General features: G+C 40.4%; 1 protein-coding gene across 1 annotated transcript; it reads left to right on the plus strand.

Moving 5' to 3' along the window:
• The first annotated feature begins 18,045 nt into the window (after window positions 1-18,045).
• On the plus strand, window positions 18,046-20,586 carry LOC137626171 (golgin subfamily A member 6-like protein 2). Its single transcript, XM_068357248.1, has one exon. The coding sequence runs from the start codon at window positions 18,046-18,048 to the stop codon at window positions 20,584-20,586; it is 2,541 nt and encodes an 846-aa protein (XP_068213349.1).
• Window positions 20,587-21,045: the final 459 nt, after the last annotated feature.

Consider the following 21,045-nt stretch of genomic DNA (forward strand, 5'->3'; position numbering starts at 1 on the left):
TGAGGAAAGGAGATAAAAAAAAATAAATGAACTATATATGAAGAGTAATGAACAAAACAATAACATCAAAAGATAGAACTTTCATTTATAAACTATAAAGAATACTTTTCTGTTTGTTATGTTTCATCTTTATACCATACCACCATAGTTTAGAATCAAAGGCAAATAACATAATCATCTATCAAAACATCAGATAATTGTCTTTTGTAAACTAGAAATTACAAGAAATTAAAAATATAAAAGCCGTTAAAAATTTAAAGATAAAATTGAAATTGGAAAAACAAGTGATAGATAAAAATCGTAAGTAAAAACATAGCAGGTTTAGATAATTTATAGCCCTAACTTAATCGACGAGTTTATAGGAAAGAAGTAACATTGTTAGTATGATTTTGGTAAAAGCATAAAGTAGCCCTACCGGTATTTTATGATAATCATGGTGTACAAATTATAATTGGTTACATAAAAAAAGTCCCAAAAATATGATTTTTTTGTTGCTACAATCTGCTGTCAGATTCCAAGAAATGGCATAAAAGGGCGATATATATATATATATATATATATATATATATATATATATATATATATATATATATAATTGGGGTAAGCTCCCCAGACCACCCTCCGTCAATTGCATTTGAAACTCCCCCCCCCCCGAAAACACACTTCTACGCCTCTCATTTTTACCGGGTCACGTACACTAATATAAAATGTTGCACAATGAAACTATAAAAAAGCTACAACATGTTCATCACTATTGCCTAGTCCTCCCTCCATCCTTCAATCAAGCACAATCGCACACACACACAAACACGCATACACACACGCATACACACGTACGCACACACACATACACACGTACGCACACACACACGGGCGTACAAAAGATACAAAGCACACATAATATCCTCGAATACCACCGACATAAAAGCAGACAATTGTGAATGCAGTTTTTGGTAGAATACGCGTATTAATTATGGAACCGGGTATCAAAAGAGGGGCTAAAACTATATGGATTTCATGTGAAAAGCTATTTGCTTCCAAAAAAAAAAAAATAAAAGAAAAAAAAATCCATTTGGATTGGCCACTCTATTGCCCGGTGATGGGAGTCCAAAATCCATTCGAGTATCATCGCAAATTTCCCTTAAGTAGTGAAGATTTACTCCAGGCCTGGCATCGGCAGATTTGGAAAACCAAGAATATTAAAAAAAAAATGTGTAATTCGTTTACAGTTACATGCACACACAAACACACACATACACACACACACTATATATATATATATATATATATATATATATATATATATATATATATATATATATATATATATTCTGTATATTAACCTGTTTGACATAAAAACATTCGCTGCAAGTTTGAACTTCTGAAGTTCCAGCGATTCAACTACCTGATTAGGAAGATCATTCCACAATTTAGTCAAAGCTGGAAAAAACTTCTAGAATAATGTGTCGTAGTATTGAGCTTCGTGATGGAGAAGGCATGATTTAGAATTAACTGCATACCTATTATTACGAGGAGGATGGTACTCTAGAGTTCTGATACTCGAGAAGAATAGTCAGTCAGTCGAAAGTAGTGGATAGGCGGGTGTCACGAAGCCACATATTAGAAGGGACCCTATTCTCTATCCTCCAGCTCAGTGTTGACTTGTACCGACCGAATAGTGTTATAGAAAGTTGTATGGGACAGTATCTCTCACACTGTTACGGGGTTTAATTTTCTTCCTCAGAATCGTAATAGTCACGAAGATACGTCTTTATATTATTTTTTCATATCTTGGGGAGAACGTCTCAATAAATTTTACTTTCATGAATTACTCATGCACACACACGCACACACATACATTATCTTAGGTTTACTCATATTTATTTTCAGTCCTATACTTTTGCTTTCTCTATTCAAATCTTCTATCATCTTTTGGAATTCCTGCCATGATTTAATAAACACAACTGTGTCATCTGCAAATCTCAAGTTAAGGCATTCCCATAAATATTAATTCCTTAATTTTCCCAATCTAAATTCTTAAAAACTTCTAGACATGTGAAGGATTTCAGAAAGATGGGGTCTCCCTGTCTAACTCCTTTCTCAATCGAAATTTTTTCACTACAGGTAGTCTTAGGATTGCTGTATTTCATGTATAGATATCTTCATGTGTTCTAACAGAAGAATCTTCTGTTCCTAGTTGTGGAAGGGCTTTCATTACTGCTGAGATTTTGACAGAATCAAAAGCTTTCTCAGAGTCTATAAATGCCATGCATAGTGGTTTGTCATACCCTGTTGATTTTCCATTAGCTGGTTAATTACATAGATATGGTCAGTTGTTGAATACCCTCTTCTAAAGCCTGCCTGGTCACTTTGTTGATTAAAGTCTAGTTGTCTTTCTATTCGGCCTAGTATGATATATGTAAAAATTTTATATATTACGGAGAGTAAACTTATTGGGCAGAATTTTTTCAGGTCTTTTGTGTCTCCCTTTCTGTGAATTAGTATAATAATAAAAAAGTTCCAAGCTGTAGGTATAGAGCATTTTTACAGAAATTTGGTGTGGAGGTCAGCCAGTTTTACTAAAATGAAATCTCCATTTATTATTAAATCAATTGTTAGGCCATCATCTGCATTGCCTCTTTTCATGCCTTTTAACGCTTTCTTTACTTTTCCTACTGTTACGGTTGGTACCTGCTCAGTAGTTAATTTATTTCTATTGGTGAACTTATTTCTTGTATAACTATTGTATAGAAATCCTTTGCAATCTTTATCACTCCATCTCTATTGTGGATAATATTTCTATTTTCATCCTTTCAAGCAAACATCTGTTCCAAGTCTTATTTACATTTAGTATTTCCTCAATGTTAGTAAGGTTGTGTTCACGAGAATCTTGGGTTTTTATTTTATTTATTGTTTTGGATAGTTCTACTGATTTATTTAATCTCACTTGGATTTTTAGTTTATTTATTGTTTTGTAATAGTTCTGTTATTTCTATTTCATCTCTAGGATTTTACCCTTTTATTCAACCTTTTCTTTATTAGGTTTTTTTATCTTTTCTGGTATATATATATATATATATATATATATATATATATATATATATATATATGTAATATATATATATATATATATATATATATATAATGTATATGTATATATATATATATATATATATATATATATATATATAATGTATATGTAATATATATATATATATATATATATATATATATATATATATATATATATGTGTGTGTGTGTGTGTGTATGTGCGTGTGTGTGTGTGTTTGTTTGTATGTGTGTGCATATAACTGTAAACAAATTACACATCTTTTTTTTAATATTCTTGGTTTTCCAAATCTGCCGATGCCAGGCCTGGAGTAAATCTTCACTACTTAAGGGAAATTTGCGATGATACTCGAATGGATTTTGGACTCCCATCACCGGGCAATAGAGTGGCCAATCCAAATGGATTTTTTTTCTTTTATTTTTTTTTGGAAGCAAATAGCTTTTCACATGAAATCCATATAGTTTTAGCCCCTCTTTTGATACCCGGTTCCATAATTAATACGCGTATTCTACCAAAAACTGCATTCACAATTGTCTGCTTTTATGTCGGTGGTATTCGAGGATATTATGTGTGCTTTGGATCTTTTGTAGGCCCGTGTGTGTGTGCGTACGTGTGTATGCGTCTGCGTGTGTGTTTGTGTGTGTGCGATTGTGCTTGATTGAAGGATAGAGGGAGGACTAGATGATAGTGATGAACATGTTGTAGCTTTTTTATAGTTTCATTGTGCAACATTTTATATTAGTGTACGTGACCCGTTAAACATGAGAGGCGTAGGAGTACGTTTTCCGGTGGAGTGGGGTGGGGGGGGGGGGGGCAAAAGTTTCAAATGGGATTGACGGAGGGTGGTTTGGGGAGCTTGCCTCGGTTTTTTTTTTTTTTTTTTTTTTTTTTTTAAATCTGACAGCAGATTGTAGCTACAACAAAATCATATCTTTTGAACTCTTTTTTTATGTAACCAATTATAATTTGTACACAATGATTATCATAAAATACCGGTAGGGCTACTTAATGCTTTTACCAAAATAATACTAACAATGTTACTTCTTTCCTATAAACTCGTCGATTAAGTTAGGGCTATAAGTTATCTAAACCTACTATGTTTTTACTTACGATTTTTATCTATCATTTGTTTTTCCAGTTTCAATTTTATCTTTAAATTTTTAACGGCTTTTATAATTTTAATTTTTTCTAATTTCTAGTTTACAGAAGACAATTATCTGATGTTTTGATAGATAATTATGTTATTTGCCTTCGATCCTAAACTATGGTGGTAAGGTTTTAAGATGAAACCTCACAAACAGAAAAGTATTCTGTTGTGTGCATACTTATAAGTGTATATATATATATATATATATATATATATATATATATATATATATATATATGTGTGTGTGTGTGTGTGTGTATGTGTGTGTACGTGTGTGTGCGTGTGCGTGTGTGTGCATACTTATAAGTACATATATAACATGTGTGTATGTATATATATATATATATATATATATGTATGTATATACACACACATCTATACTAGAAAAGCCCACCTTTGGAAACTGAACCTCCCAACGTAGCCTACATGTCAGAAATCTGTCTATGGAAGATCTTGCTGTTTTACTAGATTGGGATGAATAAATTGAGATACAATAGGATATAGTGAAAGTAGAAGAACTGGGGAATCTTATATAAAGTCAAAAGAGAATCATATCTTTTGCTTCAGAGTAAATGAAATAAGCAAAGAAAATGGAGTGGTTTTTCTTGATAATAAAAATGATGTAGGTAACATAGAATAATTATCAGTGTCATTGATTGAGTTGCACGATGAATTATCAAGCTGAATAAAAAGTTTAAAATGAGGATCAATCAAATGTATGCACCTGCAACTTTCCATACAGAGGAAAAAACAAACATTTCTTGAAGATCTGGAGATATTTTGAAAAACCATAAGACTCTATTTGCATCTGCTTTAGGTGATTTTTATGTAAAATAGATTATAGGAATAGCGAAGAATCAGCTGTATCCAAATTTGGAGTAGGCACAAGAAATGACAGTGGAGACATCCATGTAGTATTTGCTGAAAACAAAATATCTAAAAACCTTAAACACCCTTTTATTTTTTTTTACAAAAAACAAAAACAAAAAGGGACATGGAAGAGCCCAAATGGAGAAACAAAAAAAACAAAAAACGGAATATATTTCTCAGTGAAAAAGTTGATATAGTTAAAGAGATAATAATGTTATTCAAGTTGCAGTCAAGTGACCATAGATTTATGAGAAGTAAAATTTATATATATAAGGAAAGAGAGAAAAAAACTGATATTCAGAAAGGAAATAAACAGTCGGTTTTGCTCCTCCCGCAAAGCAATACCACAAATTGGAACAAGTTTACAAATGATGTTGATTAAGTAGAGGAAACACTCTCAAAGACACAGGTGTAAGGAAAAAGTAAAAGAGATGTGGATAAGAGACTTCATAAGGTCATAGTACGAGAAGGTTGAGGTGGTGAGTTTGGCGTAAGGAAGGACCCATGCTGGTTGAGTCATATTTTGGATGGAAGGGATAGTGAAAGTGGTCGATGGTTGGAGGGAAATGAAGAAAAGGAAGAGGGCTACAAAAAAAACAAAAGTTTGTAATGTGTTGAAATTGAAATGTGAATATGGAAAAACAAGTTGTCCAAAGAAAACCCCTGAACGATTAGTAACCAAAGGTTTGTTTACTGTAAGTAGCTTAGCCTTTTTGTTTGGAGGTTAATGAAGAAAATCAAAGTAGATAAAAAGAAAGCTGTAATAGAAGAAAGATATGATGAGTTCAGTTTAACAATACAAAACTTGTACCCCGAGATACATGGCAAAATGGGGGCAAATGAAGAAGAGGTGAAAGGTATATGATTTAACAAAATTTGTACCCCGAGATACATGGCAAAATGGGGGCAAATGAAGAAGAGATGAAAGGTATATAATTTAACAAAATTTGTACCCCGAGATACATGGCAAAATGGGGGCAAATGAAGAAGAGATGAAAGGTATATGATTTAACAAAATTTGTACCCCGAGATACATGGCAAAATGGGGGCAAATGAAGAAGAGGTGAAAGGTATATGATTTAACAAAATTTGTACCCCGAGATACATGGCAAAATGGGGGCAAATGAAGAAGAGGTGAAAGGTATATGATTTAACAAAATTTGTACCCCGAGATACATGGCAAAATGGGGGCAAATGAAGAAGAGGTGAAAGGTATATGATTTAACAAAATTTGTACCCCGAGATACATGGCAAAATGGGGGCAAATGAAGAAGAGGTGAAAGGTATATGATTTAACAAAATTTGTACCCCGAGATACATGGCAAAATGGGGGCAAATGAAGAAGAGGTGAAAGGTATATGATTTAACAAAATTTGTACCCCGAGATACATGGCAAAATGGGGGCAAATGAAGAAGAGGTGAAAGGTATATGATTTAACAAAATTTGTACCCCGAGATACATGGCAAAATGGGGGCAAATGAAGAAGAGGTGAAAGGTGTATGATTTAACAAAATTTGTACCCCGAGATACATGGCAAAATGGGGGCAAATGAAGAAGAGGTGAAAGGTGTATGATTTAACAAAATTTGTACCCCGAGATACATGGCAAAATGGGGGCAAATGAAGAAGAGGTGAAAGGTGTATGATTTAACAAAATTTGTACCCCGAGATACATGGCAAAATGGGGGCAAATGAAGAAGAGATGAAAGGTGTATGATTTAACAAAATTTGTACCCCGAGATACATGGCAAAATGGGGGCAAATGAAGAAGAGATGAAAGGTGTATGATTTAACAAAATTTGTACCCCGAGATACATGGCAAAATGGGGGCAAATGAAGAAGAGATGAAAGGTGTATGATTTAACAAAATTTGTACCCCGAGATACTTGGCAAAATGGGGGCAAATGAAGAAGAGATGAAAGGTGTATGATTTGACAAAATTTGTACCCCGAGATACTTGGCAAAATGGGGGCAGATGAAGAAGAGGTGAAAGGTATATGATTTGACAAAATTTGTACCCCGAGATACATGGCAAAATGGTGGCAGATAAAGAAGAGATGAAAGGTATATGATTTGACAAAATTTGTACCCCGAGATACATGGCAAAATGGTGGCAGATAAAGAAGAGATGAAAGGTATATGATTTAACAAAATTTGTACCCCGAGATACATGGCAAAATGGTGGCAAATGAAGAAGAGGTGAAAGGTATATAATTTGACAAAATTTGTACCCCGAGATACATGGCAAAATGGTGGCAGATAAAGAAGAGATGAAAGGTATATGATTTAACAAAATTTGTACCCCGAGATACATGGCAAAATGGTGGCAAATGAAGAAGAGGTGAAAGGTATATAATTTGACAAAATTTGTACCCCGAGATACATGGCAAAATGGTGGCAGATAAAGAAGAGGTGAAAGGTATATGATTTGACAAAATTTGTACCCCGAGATACATGGCAAAATGGTGGCAGATAAAGAAGAGATGAAAGGTATATGATTTAACAAAATTTGTACCCCGAGATACATGGCAAAATGGGGGCAAATGAAGAAGAGGTGAAAGGTATATGATTTAACAAAATTTGTACCCCGAGATACATGGCAAAATGGGGGCAAATGAAGAAGAGGTGAAAGGTATATGATTTAACAAAATTTGTACCCCGAGATACATGGCAAAATGGGGGCAAATGAAGAAGAGGTGAAAGGTATATGATTTAACAAAATTTGTACCCCGAGATACATGGCAAAATGGGGGCAAATGAAGAAGAGGTGAAAGGTATATGATTTAACAAAATTTGTACCCCGAGATACATGGCAAAATGGGGGCAAATGAAGAAGAGGTGAAAGGTGTATGATTTAACAAAATTTGTACCCCGAGATACATGGCAAAATGGGGGCAAATGAAGAAGAGGTGAAAGGTGTATGATTTAACAAAATTTGTACCCCGAGATACATGGCAAAATGGGGGCAAATGAAGAAGAGGTGAAAGGTGTATGATTTAACAAAATTTGTACCCCGAGATACATGGCAAAATGGGGGCAAATGAAGAAGAGGTGAAAGGTGTATGATTTAACAAAATTTGTACCCCGAGATACATGGCAAAATGGGGGCAAATGAAGAAGAGGTGAAAGGTGTATGATTTAACAAAATTTGTACCCCGAGATACATGGCAAAATGGGGGCAAATGAAGAAGAGGTGAAAGGTGTATGATTTAACAAAATTTGTACCCCGAGATACATGGCAAAATGGGGGCAAATGAAGAAGAGGTGAAAGGTGTATGATTTAACAAAATTTGTACCCCGAGATACATGGCAAAATAGGGGCAAATGAAGAAGAGGTGAAAGGTGTATGATTTAACAAAATTTGTACCCCGAGATACATGGCAAAATGGGGGCAAATGAAGAAGAGATGAAAGTTGTATGATTTAACAAAATTTGTACCCCGAGATACTTGGCAAAATGGGGGCAGATAAAGAAGAGGTGAAAGGTATATGATTTGACAAAATTTGTACCCCGAGATACATGGAAAAATGGTGGCAAATGAAGAAGAGGTGAAAGGTATATAATTTGACAAAATTTGTACCCCGAGATACATGGCAAAATGGTGGCAGATAAAGAAGAGATGAAAGGTATATGATTTAACAAAATTTGTACCCCGAGATACATGGCAAAATGGTGGCAGATAAAGAAGAGATGAAAGGTATATGATTTAACAAAATTTGTACCCCGAGATACATGGCAAAATGGTGGCAAATGAAGAAGAGGTGAAAGGTATATAATTTGACAAAATTTGTACCCCGAGATACATGGCAAAATGGTGGCAGATAAAGAAGAGATGAAAGGTATATGATTTAACAAAATTTGTACCCCGAGATACATGGCAAAATGGTGGCAGATAAAGAAGAGATGAAAGGTATATGATTTAACAAAATTTGTACCCCGAGATACATGGCAAAATGGTGGCAAATGAAGAAGAGGTGAAAGGTATATAATTTGACAAAATTTGTACCCCGAGATACATGGCAAAATGGTGGCAGATAAAGAAGAGGTGAAAGGTATATGATTTGACAAAATTTGTACCCCGAGATACATGGCAAAATGGTGGCAGATAAAGAATAGATGAAAGGTATATGATTTAACAAAATTTGTACCCCGAGATACATGGCAAAATGGTGGCAGATAAAGAAGAGATGAAAGGTATATGATTTAACAAAATTTGTACCCCGAGATACATGGCAAAATGGTGGCAGATAAAGAAGAGATGAAAGGTATATGATTTAACAAAATTTGTACCCCGAGATACATGGCAAAATGGTGGCAGATAAAGAAGAGATGAAAGGTATATGATTTAACAAAATTTGTACCCCGAGATACAAGGCAAAATGGTGGCAGATAAAGAAGAGATGAAAGGTATATGATTTAACAAAATTTGTACCCCGAGATACATGGCAAAATGGTGGCAGATAAAGAAGAGATGAAAGGTATATGATTTGACAAAATTTGTACCCCGAGATACATGGCAAAATGGGGGCAGATGAAGAAGAGGTGAAAGGTATATAATTTGACAAAATTTGTACCCCGAGATACATGGCAAAATGGGGGCAGATAAAGAAGAGATGAAAGGTATATGATTTAACAAAATTTGTACCCCGAGATACTTGGCAAAATGGGGGCAGATAAAGAAGAGATGAAAGGTATATGATTTAACAAAATTTGTACCCCGAGATACATGGCAAAATGGGGGCAAATGAAGAAGAGGTGAAAGGTATATAATTTGACAAAATTTGTACCCCGAGATACATGGCAAAATGGGGGCAAATGAAGAAGAGATGAAAGGTATATGATTTAACAAAATTTGTACCCCGAGATACATGGCAAAATGGGGGCAAATGAAGAAGAGGTGAAAGGTATATGATTTAACAAAATTTGTACCCCGAGATACATGGCAAAATGGGGGCAAATGAAGAAGAGATGAAAGGTATATTGTAGGATATGCCACAGCGTTTTACGTTTTTAGTTAAGTTGGCGCTACACGTTTTCTTTGTTGATGATAAGGATGAGGAGATAAGCGAGCGTCGGGATTGCCTGATGTTTGTTTTGTATTTAATTATATACTTATGTGCACTATTTTGAATTGAATATTTCTATTGAATGGAAAACTGTATACATATTTTGTTTACTTTTTTTATATGAAAAAGAAGTATTGAGTTGGTACTGAAAAATATTGTATTGTTATTGTTGGGATCTGCCCAAAAGGCCGCGATTTATGCCCGCCTTGGCGCCTTTGTTCAGTTCAGCGTGGGCAGGCTCTGGAAAGAACATGGAATTTCTGCATGCTGTGGTTCTGCAGTATTTGTGGTGTGCTGAGCTGCCCAGTGTACTCATCATAGTATTAAGTGACCAGTGTTGCTGTTAGCTAGGAGGCTGAATGCATCTAGTGGTACAGCAACTTGTACCAGTGGTTATCTGAGAATTTTAGCATTAGAATCGGCGTCTGGAAAATGTAAGTTTATTTTCTATGTTAAGTGAACCTTACCTGTGGAATTACTGTATTGTATTTTACATCATTTACATTATTTTGTATTTACATGATATTTACAGTATATATATTGTTTTACATGAATATTTACATTATTTTTTTGTATATTTATTGCTGCTTTTGTTTGCAGCGTCAAACCTCGCTGCTTTGATGGAATATATGAACACCACAGAGGAAGAGTGTTTGACTTCACCCTTAGTAAAACGCCGATATTCAGAACGTAGCTGCACTGGTGGTGCAGTGTTCTACAGTTTGACGAATACTCCAGCCTGGGTCAAGTAACGCCAGCGTGGGACAAGTGGACTTCGTCAGCCTTGTGTCTGCAAGGATCGTCTGTTGTGGCCTCTATCATCTGTCACCATGTCGTCCATTTCAAGAGCTTCAGCAAAGACCAGCCAGTCGGCACTGCGAGTGCGCTTGCTTGAGGCGCAAGCAAAGCTTAAGCAAGCGGAGGAAGCAAAACAGCTAGAAGAAGAGGAATTGGCTTTGGAAATGCAAGCCAAAGCACTTGCAGCTGAAGCTGAAATGCAAGCCAAAACACTTGAAATTGAAATGCAAGCCAAAGCAATTGCAGCTAAACGCAAGAGCCAAGAAGAGATTAACGGCCTGAAGTTAGACTGTGATAAACTACAGGTGGAGTATGAAATACTGTCTGAAGCTGGAACTTCATATGCTGGTTCCGCTGCTAGTAATGCTTCACAACGGGAGAAGAGGGACTCATCAGTTCAGTTGGATGTCAAAGGGATTGAGCAGTGGAGAAGTGATGTAAATTCTCACTATGAGAGTGGGAGAATCAGCAGGGTTCATGAAGCAGATGTGAATCCTACAAACGTCCACAGTGTGACGTATGACCTGAAGGGTCTTGAACATCATTCAACTCCATTGGCCCCAGATGCGACGCCTTTTGTGCCAAGACGTGTTCCCTTAACTCGAGATGTGTCACAAGCAGATCTGCAAACTTCTGAAATAGTAAAGGCTCTTGATTGTACACTAGCTAGTCAGCAAGAACTAACACGACGAATGCAGCTGCCACAGATGAAGCTGGAGCGTTTCAGCGGAGACTTAACCAAATTCTCCATGTTTAAGAATTCTTTCACCTGGATTGTGGAGTGTAATACCGACGACCCTGCACGAAGGCTAACTCACCTATACAACTGTTTAGATGGTACTCCCAAGAACCTGATTGAGAACTGTTTCCATCTACCCACTGACATTGGGTATGATTGTGCATGGGAGATATTGTGTCGTAAATACAAGAATGACAATGACCTGTCAGATGCTTATGTCAAGAAGCTATTTGATTGGAAGGAGATTAATGCAGGTGATATTGATGGCCTGGAAAATTATGCTGCATGTTTGAAGACAGTTAAGGCAGCACTTGGTAATAACTACCATCGAATAGAGCTTCAAGAAACAATGAAGAAGATTGTTGAAAAGCTCCCATACCAACTGAGAGTGAGATGGGTAGCAAAATGCGAGGAACATAAGTTCAAGCTTCCAGCTCTAATAGAGTACATTGAGAAACAGGCATGTATTGCCAAGCATCTCTCTTATTATGAGTGCGACCGTCGTATCCCGAAGCCTACTGAGAAGCCATCCAAGCCTGTCAGGCCTAAGACCTTACCTGTGCACCACACGACTTCACCAGCTAGAGGGAAATGGTGTCCCTTCTGCACTAAGGAGGACCATGAACTTAAAGAGTGCTTCAAATTTGAGAGGTTGAAGCTTCCAGATCGCTGGGAGGTGATAAAGAAGGCAAGATACTGCTTCAGGTGTCTTAATGGTGAACATTCATATGCAAAATGTGAAGATGCATCCATCTGTGAAAGGTGTGGATCTCACAAGCACCATACCATGCTGCATAGTCCACCTAAGACTGCAAGCAATACAGGTGCGGCCCATGTGGGAGGCAAAAGTGCTATCGGGGGCGGTGAGAAGGCAGTTGGTGCTACAGAAGGTGGCGCGACTGCTACAGCTGGCAAGAGTGCTGCAGCCCCAAATGTGCAACCTATGTTCTCAGTGTGTGCAAGCCAGTTACCTAAGGGAAGAACAATGCTGAAGATCTTACCTGTTCTCGTAAATGGCATCCATGCAACCTATGGATTCATCGACAGTGGAGCTGCCCCAACATTGGCAGCAAGAAGCCTGATAGACCGAATGGGTCTCAAAGGAAGACCATGTAACCAGATCATGGCAACTGAAGCAGGGACTTTCACTTGTAAGGAAGTTCTGTCCCTACACATTGGTAATATTAATACTGATGAAGGAGAGCATGTGACCGACGTGTTCGTGGCTGACAAGATCAATGTGTCTATGGACCATGCCATGCGTCAAGAATGGCTGACCAAGTGGCCACATCTGAGTGACCTGGAAGTAGAGAGTCTACCTGAAGATCATCGTCAAGTAGAGCTGATCATTGGGCTAGACACGACATTGAACAGAGTGATTCTAGACCAGCGACATGGGCTTAAGGACGAGCCATCTGCATACCTGACCAAGCTAGGGTGGGTTGTTTTCGGCCCAACAGGACCTAGATCGCCTTCAGGTCCTGCCCTTCTGTTCCATGTGTGCACTGTGGATGATACAACAGAACTTCTGCAATGCAACTTCAACCAAGACTTTTGGGAGAAAGAGACACTCTCAAAGATAGAAGATTCTTTTGAAGACAAGAGATTCCTGTCTTTCCTGGACGAAACTGTTGTCCAGACAGATGGCAAGTATGTTGCTTGCTTACCCTTTAGTGACACTGAGCCTCTACCTAATAACCGTGCCATGGCAGAACGTAGGGCTCACTCCTTAAAGAAGAAATTTGAGGCAAATGAAACGTACAAGACTAAATACGTCGAACAAGTAGAGAAGTACCTTTTGAAAGGGTACGCTGAGCTTGTCCCAGTCGACAAGCTGAATCGCAGTGATGGCCGTGTGAACTACATGGCGCACCATGGGGTCAAACACCCTACCAAGGACAAGCTTAGGGTTGTCTTCGACCTTAAGGCTAAGCATGCTGGGACCTCACTCAATGACCACCTCATGCAGGGACCAGATCTCACAAGTAGTCTTGCTGGAGTGCTGCTGCGCTTCAGGGAAGGACAACATGCTGTTACTGCGGACATACAAGAAATGTTCCATCAAGTCAAGGTGCCAGAAGACGAGAGGGACTCTTTACGCTTCCTGTGGTGGCCAGGTGGAGACACCAATCAAGCTATTCAAGAGTTCAGGATGACTTCACATGTGTTTGGAGCGCGATCGTCCCCAAGTGTAGTCAACTTCTGCCTCAGACAGGCAGCACTGGACTATGGTGACAAGTATGGTGAAGACGCTTGCCATGCCGTACGACGCAACTTCTACGTTGACAACTTGTTGAAGTCAATGGAAAGCGAGGAAGACTGTATCCAATTGACAAAAGACCTCATTGGACTCTGTGCTGATGGAGGATTCCGGCTGAACCAGTGGACATCTAGCAACAAGTGCATTCTCGCTGCCGTGCCTGAAGGGGAGAGAGATAAATCAGTGGCTACATTGGACCTCAGTAAGGACGAGCTGCCTACGGAGCGCGCTTTGGGTATCCACTGGGACATGAGCAGTGATGAGTTCACCTTCAAGATCAACCTGAAGGAGAAGCCTAGGACACGAAGAGGAGTTCTCTCTGTAGTGGCTTCCTTGTATGATCCACTTGGTTTTGTCGCACCTTTCACCCTGAAAGGGAAGATGTTACTACAAGAACTGTGTCGTCGCAACTTACCTTGGGATGAAGAAATGAACAACGACGAAGCAAATCGCTGGAGCAGATGGACTTCCCAGCTTCAGTGTCTAGGAGACTTCAAGATCAGAAGAAGCCTGGTGCCTCCAGACTTTGGGGAGGTATCATCGTACCAACTTCACCATTTTGCGGACGCAAGCCAGGCAGGATATGGTGTGGCCACGTATCTGCGCACGGTAAGCAAGAATAACCAAGTGAACAGTACACTGGTTATGGGTCGAGCTCGTGTAGCTCCCCTCAAGAGACCGAGTATTCCACGAATGGAATTGACTGCTGCTGCTGTGGCAGCTCAACTTGATTGCAAGATCAGGTCAGAACTCGATTTAGAGTTGTGTGACTCAGTGTTCTGGACTGACAGCACGTCTGTCCTGAAGTACATCCGTAACCTGTCTGCAAGATACCACACGTTTGTAAACAACCGTGTGAACCTCATCCGCGACCTCAGTGACATCACCGCTTGGAGGTATGTGAACACCTCTGCGAACCCTGCAGACCTGGCCTCTCGGGGCCTTGATGTGGACAGCTTGCTGGAGTCGTCGCTGTGGCTGACAGGACCAGAGTTCCTGTGTCAAGAGCAGGACAGTTGGCCAGCTCTTCCTGACGATGTTAAGCGAGCAGAACTAGATGGAGATCCAGAAGTTAAGCAGTCTGCACCCATCTTCAGCATGGTGGTGCCGGAACCAATCCTAGTGGAGAAGATTGCTGCCAAGTTCTCTTCATGGACCAAGATAGTGCGAATCATCGCTCGACTGAGGCGATTAGGAACCAAGAGTGGATCAGAAGTGTTATCTGCAAACGAGATGAATTGTGCAACAACCATAATATGGAAGAAGATTCAAGCTCAAGAGTATGGGAGTGAGATCAAATCACTCTCCAAGAAGGATTCCAAGGTGAAGAAATCCAGCAAGATTTGCAAGTTGCGACCATTTCTACAAGAAGGCTTGCTGAAGGTTGGTGGAAGACTCTGTGAAGCCACCATCAGTGATAGCTGCAAGCACCCCATCATTCTTCCATCCAAGTCGCCAGTTGTGAGGAAGATGGTGCGATGGACCCATGAAACAAACAGCCATTGTGGGCAGAACCATCTTATGGCTGAACTAAGAAAAAACTACTGGATCGTTCATGGAAATTCAGTAGTTAGATCAGTGATACGTGACTGTGTCATCTGTAGAAGACTCGGTTGTCGGCCAGTGAATCAAGTGATGGCCGACTTGCCCTCTGACCGGATCTGTCCGGGGGATCCTCCCTTCACCAATACAGGGGCAGACTGCTTCGGTCCCTTCTTTGTGAAGCAAGGGCGCTCTACAGTGAAGCGCTGGGGAGCCATTTTTACCTGCCTGACAGTGCGAGCGATTCATCTGGAGGTTCTCAGCTCGATGGATCAAGACTCCTTTGTGAATGCAGTGAGAAGATTTACGGCCAGGCGAGGAGCTGTCAAGAGAATATGGTCAGACAACGGTACCAACCTCGTCGCAGCTGACCGAGAGCTGAAGGAAGCTCTTCAAGACTTCAAGGAAGAGGAAATTGCCCAAACCCTAGCAGCTAAGGGCATCGAGTGGCGTTTCAACCCGCCATATGCGTCACACTTCGGAGGAGTCTGGGAACGCCTCATACGCTCAGTGAGAAGAGCTCTCAGTGCAACCTGCCTGCAGCAGGTCACCACTGACGACACACTATCGACACTGTTCTGCGAAGCAGAGTCTTTGGTGAATGGAAGACCCCTAACCAAGGTAAACGACGACCCAGACTGTCCACTGCCATTGACGCCTAGTATGCTGTTGACTCTGAAGAGTGCAGTGCTCCCAGTAACGAAGACTGACCAGAAGGACTTGTATGTTAGGCGCCGCTGGCGTCAAGCGCAATATCTTGCCGACCAATTCTGGAAGCGATGGCTGAGGGAGTACCTTCCATTGCTTCAAGAAAGACAGAAGTGGACCGTCCAACGGCGAGACATCAAAGTTGGCGACATCGTGCTAACTACCGACGAACGTCTCCCCAGAGGCTCGTGGCCTTTGGGGCGAGTCTTGGAAGTGACTCGAGACTCTGACAACCGAGTTAGACAAGCCAAGATTAAGACCGAGTGTGGGTTGTACTTACGTCCAGTGCAGAAAATGTGCCTTCTCCTTGAAACGGAGTGTGATGACAGTGGAGTGCCATTGGAAAAAGAGTGAACGCCGTGCGCTGCTCATATGGCGTGCTGTGTATGTGGCATATTTGCAGTGTATTTTGTATACTACAAAATAGGGGGCGGTGTAGGATATGCCACAGCGTTTTACGTTTTTAGTTAAGTTGGCGCTACACGTTTTCTTTGTTGATGATAAGGATGAGGAGATAAGCGAGCGTCGGGATTGCCTGATGTTTGTTTTGTATTTAATTATATACTTATGTGCACTATTTTGAATTGAATATTTCTATTGAATGGAAAACTGTATACATATTTTGTTTACTTTTTTTATATGAAAAAGAAGTATTGAGTTGGTACTGAAAAATATTGTATTGTTATTGTTGGGATCTGCCCAAAAGGCCGCGATTTATGCCCGCCTTGGCGCCTTTGTTCAGTTCAGCGTGGGCAGGCTCTGGAAAGCACATGGAATTTCTGCATGCTGTGGTTCTGCAGTATTTGTGGTGTGCTGAGCTGCCCAGTGTACTCATCATAGTATTAAGTGACCAGTGTTGCTGTTAGCTAGGAGGCTGAATGCATCTGGTGGTACAGCAACTTGTACCAGTGGTTATCTGAGAATTTTAGCATTAGAATCTACGTCTGGAAAATGTAAGTTTATTTTCTATGTTAAGTGAACCTTACCTGTGGAATTACTGTATTGTATTTTACATCATTTACATTATTTTGTATTTACATGATATTTACAGTATATAATTGTTTTACATGAATATTTACATTATTTTTTTGTATATTTATTGCTGCTTTTGTTTGCAGCGTCAAACCTCGCTGCTTTGATGGAATATATGAACACCACAGAGGAAGAGTGTTTGACTTCACCCTTAGTAAAACGCCGATATTCAGAACGTAGCTGCACTGGTGGTGCAGTGTTCTACATATATAATTTAACAAAATTTGTACCCCGAGATACATGGCAAAATGGGGGCAAATGAAGAAGAGATGAAAGGTATATAATTTAACAAAATTTGTACCCCGAGATACATGACAAAATGGTGGCAGATAAAGAAGAGATGAAAGGTAATATAACAAAATTTGTTAGGTGACAGATTTTTGAAACATGATGAAGGAAAACTAACAGGAAACGCAAAACTTCTAATAGGCGAAAGATAGGAAAAAAGGGTAGAATTCAAGTTAGATTAAATAGAATTAGCAGAACTATCCAAAACACGCACTCGCTCTCTCTCTCTCTCTCTCTCTCTCTCTCTCTCTCTCTCTCTCTCTCTCTCTCTCTCTCTCTCTCTCTCTTGTTACAGCGGTCATAAGAATAGGAAAGAATTCCACTAAATGGAGTCAAGATGAAAGAAGAATAAAGGAATGGAAATCTTGGAAGAGAACAAATCGACTCCAGCCTAGAATCATCCTATTTTTTGCCGAAGACACTTTGAAGACCAAGGCTGAAGACTTATGATTCACACAGAAAACGATCGTTTTTTTTTTCTTTTAACTATAGCTGTTTGGAGTAATCAATACTTCATAGTTTTGATGGCGATTACAGATATTTTGTGTATGTTTTTATTATTGGATGCTTCAAATGATTTAGGCAGTGTTATTCGTAATAATTCTGGGAATATAAAATCAGTAGATCTACAGAAAATGAAAAATATCAGCAAACGCTTGCTTAGGGTGACGAGAAATGACAAGCACTGCGCTTGCTGTGTCGAAGAACTGCTCGTCGCGTTACGACAAGACCTGTTAAATTGGGTGGCGGGTCAGAATGGAAAGACGTCACGGGCAATTTCTCTTGGGAATGGAGGAGACGCAACACAGAGAGACGTTGAAAGTCTTCCTGATGTTGATTCTGAGAAGACCGATGACAGGAAGACAAAGAAATCAAGGTCTATGGAACGGAGTGAAATTCGAGCACTGCAGGAAATATTTCAGAAAGACGTTGAAAGTCTTCCTGATGTTGATTCTGAGAAGACAGATGACAGGAAGACAAAGAAATCAAGGTCTAAGGAACGGAGGAGTGAAATTCGAGCACTGCAGGAAATATTACTCAATCAAGACAAGGCGTTATCTACGACGATGGAACAGAATTTCCTGCAGGAGAATGAATTAGAAAGAGAAAGAAAAGCCAAGTGTAGACTTTTGCAAAATCATGCGCAAGAGTTGGAGGCGGCTTATGATTACCACAAAAAGTATAAGGCGTTATCTACGACGATGGAACAGAATTTCCTGCAGGAGAATGAATTAGAAAGAGAAAGAAAAGCCAAGTGTAGACTTTTGCAAAATCATGCGCAAGAGTTGGAGGCGGCTTATGATTACCACAAAAAGTACAAGGAAATTGAAGACAGAACCAAAGGTCAGCTCAATGCCAAAGTAGCAAAGCAACACCGCGAACTTCTTCTGCGGGAACAAGAGCTGGCATCTTTGAGGCAGCAACTTGACCAAGAGAAACGCGAGCGTGATGAACTGATGAATAAAATGCATTTGGAAAAACTATCCGCGGAAAGGAAAATCCAGGAAGAAAACGATGCATTGTGCAAAGAACAAGATATGCTCAGCAAACAGGTTTTCGAAGAGCAAGGGAAGAAAAGGGAGGAAGAGCTGCAGCTTATTCAAAGAACACTTAACAACCTGGAAAAGCTCATGCACGATTGCCTCAGAGAGCTGAATGAGGGATGTAAAAACGCAAAGAGAATGCCTGGGTCTACATGGTCGGACCACCTGAGTACTTCTACTGCTTGTGCAGTAGTTCTGAAGGAACGGGAAGATTTTGTTCTACAAAGATCGCCAGATAAACTTGGACAGTCTGATCCATTAGAAGAACCTGATCCAATTATATCACCCAAAGGAGGAGACAACTGGCATCCACAGGGAGAAACAAAACGACCTCCTTCGAATTACTGGTTGCAAGAGGGCAAGAATAAAAGTGGACCTCAAAGACGCAGAGGGGCCCAAGGTCGTGGGGTTGGACCTCAAAACATGGGCCAAAGAACCTTTGAAGCAGGAACTCAAAATAGGGGCAAAACCATCGGTGGCAGAGGTGCCCAAAATATAAGACCTCAAAGACGCAGAGGGGCCCAAGGTCGTGGGGTTGGACCTCAAAACATGGGTCAAAGAACCTTAGATGCAGGAACTCAAAATAGGGGCAAAACCATCGGTGGCAGAGGTGCCCAAGGTCATGAACCTCAAAGAGGCAGAGGTGCCCAAAATAGAAGACCTCAAAGACGCAGAGGGGCCCAAGGTCGTGGGGTTGGACCTCAAAACATGGGCCAAAGAACCTTAGAAGCAGGAACTCAAAATAGGGGCAAAACCATCGGTGACAGAGGTGCCCAAGGTCATGAACCTCAAAGAGGCAGAGGTGCCCAAAATATAAGACCTCAAAGACGCAGAGGGGCCCAAGGTCGTGGGGTTGGACCTCAAAACATGGGCCAAAGAACCTTAGAAGCAGGAACTCAAAATAGGGGCAAAACCATCGGTGACAGAGGTGCCCAAGGTCATGAACCTCAAAGAGGCAGAGGTGCCCAAAATATAAGACCTCAAAGACGCAGAGGGGCCCAAGGTCGTGGGGTTGGACCTCAAAACATGGGTCAAAGAACCTTAGAAGCAGGAACTCAAAATAGGGGCAAAACCATCGGTGACAGAGGTGCCCAAGGTCATGAACCTCAAAGAGGCAGAGGTGCCCAAAATATAAGACCTCAAAGACGCAGAGGGGCCCAAGGTCGTGGGGTTGGACCTCAAAACATGGGCCAAAGAACCTTAGAAGCAGGAACTCAAAATAGGGGAAAAACCATCGGTGACAGAGGTGCCCAAGGTCATGAACCTCAAAGAGGCAGAGGTGCCCAAAATATAAGACCTCAAAGACGCAGAGGGGCCCAAGGTCGTGGGGTTGGACCTCAAAACATGGGCCAAAGAACCTTAGAAGCAGGAACTCAAAATAGGGGCAAAACCATCGGTGACAGAGGTGCCCAAGGTCATGAACCTCAAAGAGGCAGAGGTGCCCAAAATATAAGACCTCAAAGACGCAGAGGGGCCCAAGGTCGTGGGGTTGGACCTCAAAACATGGGCCAAAGACCTTAGAAGCAGGAACTCAAAATAGGGGCAAAACCATCGGTGACAGAGGTGCCCAAGGTCATGAACCTCAAAGAGGCAGAGGTGCCCAAAATATAAGACCTCAAAGACGCAGAGGGGCCCAAGGTCGTGGGGTTGGACCTCAAAACATGGGCCAAAGACCTTAGAAGCAGGAACTCAAAATAGGGGCAAAACCATCGGTGACAGAGGTGCCCAAGGTCATGAACCTCAAAGAGGCATAGGTGCCCAAAATAGAAGACCTCAAAGACGCAGAGGGGCCCAAGGTCGTGGGGTTGGACCTCAAAACATGGGTCAAAGAACCTTAGAAGCAGGAACTCAAAATAGGGGCAAAACCATCGGTGGCAGAGGTGCCCAAGGTCATGAACCTCAAAGAGGCAGAGGTGCCCAAGGTCATGAACCTCAAAGAGGCAGAGGTGCCCAAAATAGAAGACCTCAAAGACGCAGAGG

Source organism: Palaemon carinicauda, chromosome 33 (genome assembly GCF_036898095.1).
Source record: "Palaemon carinicauda isolate YSFRI2023 chromosome 33, ASM3689809v2, whole genome shotgun sequence".
Taxonomy (NCBI): domain Eukaryota; kingdom Metazoa; phylum Arthropoda; class Malacostraca; order Decapoda; family Palaemonidae; genus Palaemon; species Palaemon carinicauda.

Excerpts from the sequence above, each read along its gene's own strand:
- LOC137626171 (XM_068357248.1), top strand. The coding sequence starts at position 18,046 with ATGGCGATTACAGATATTTTGTGTATGTTTTTATTATTGGATGCTTCA.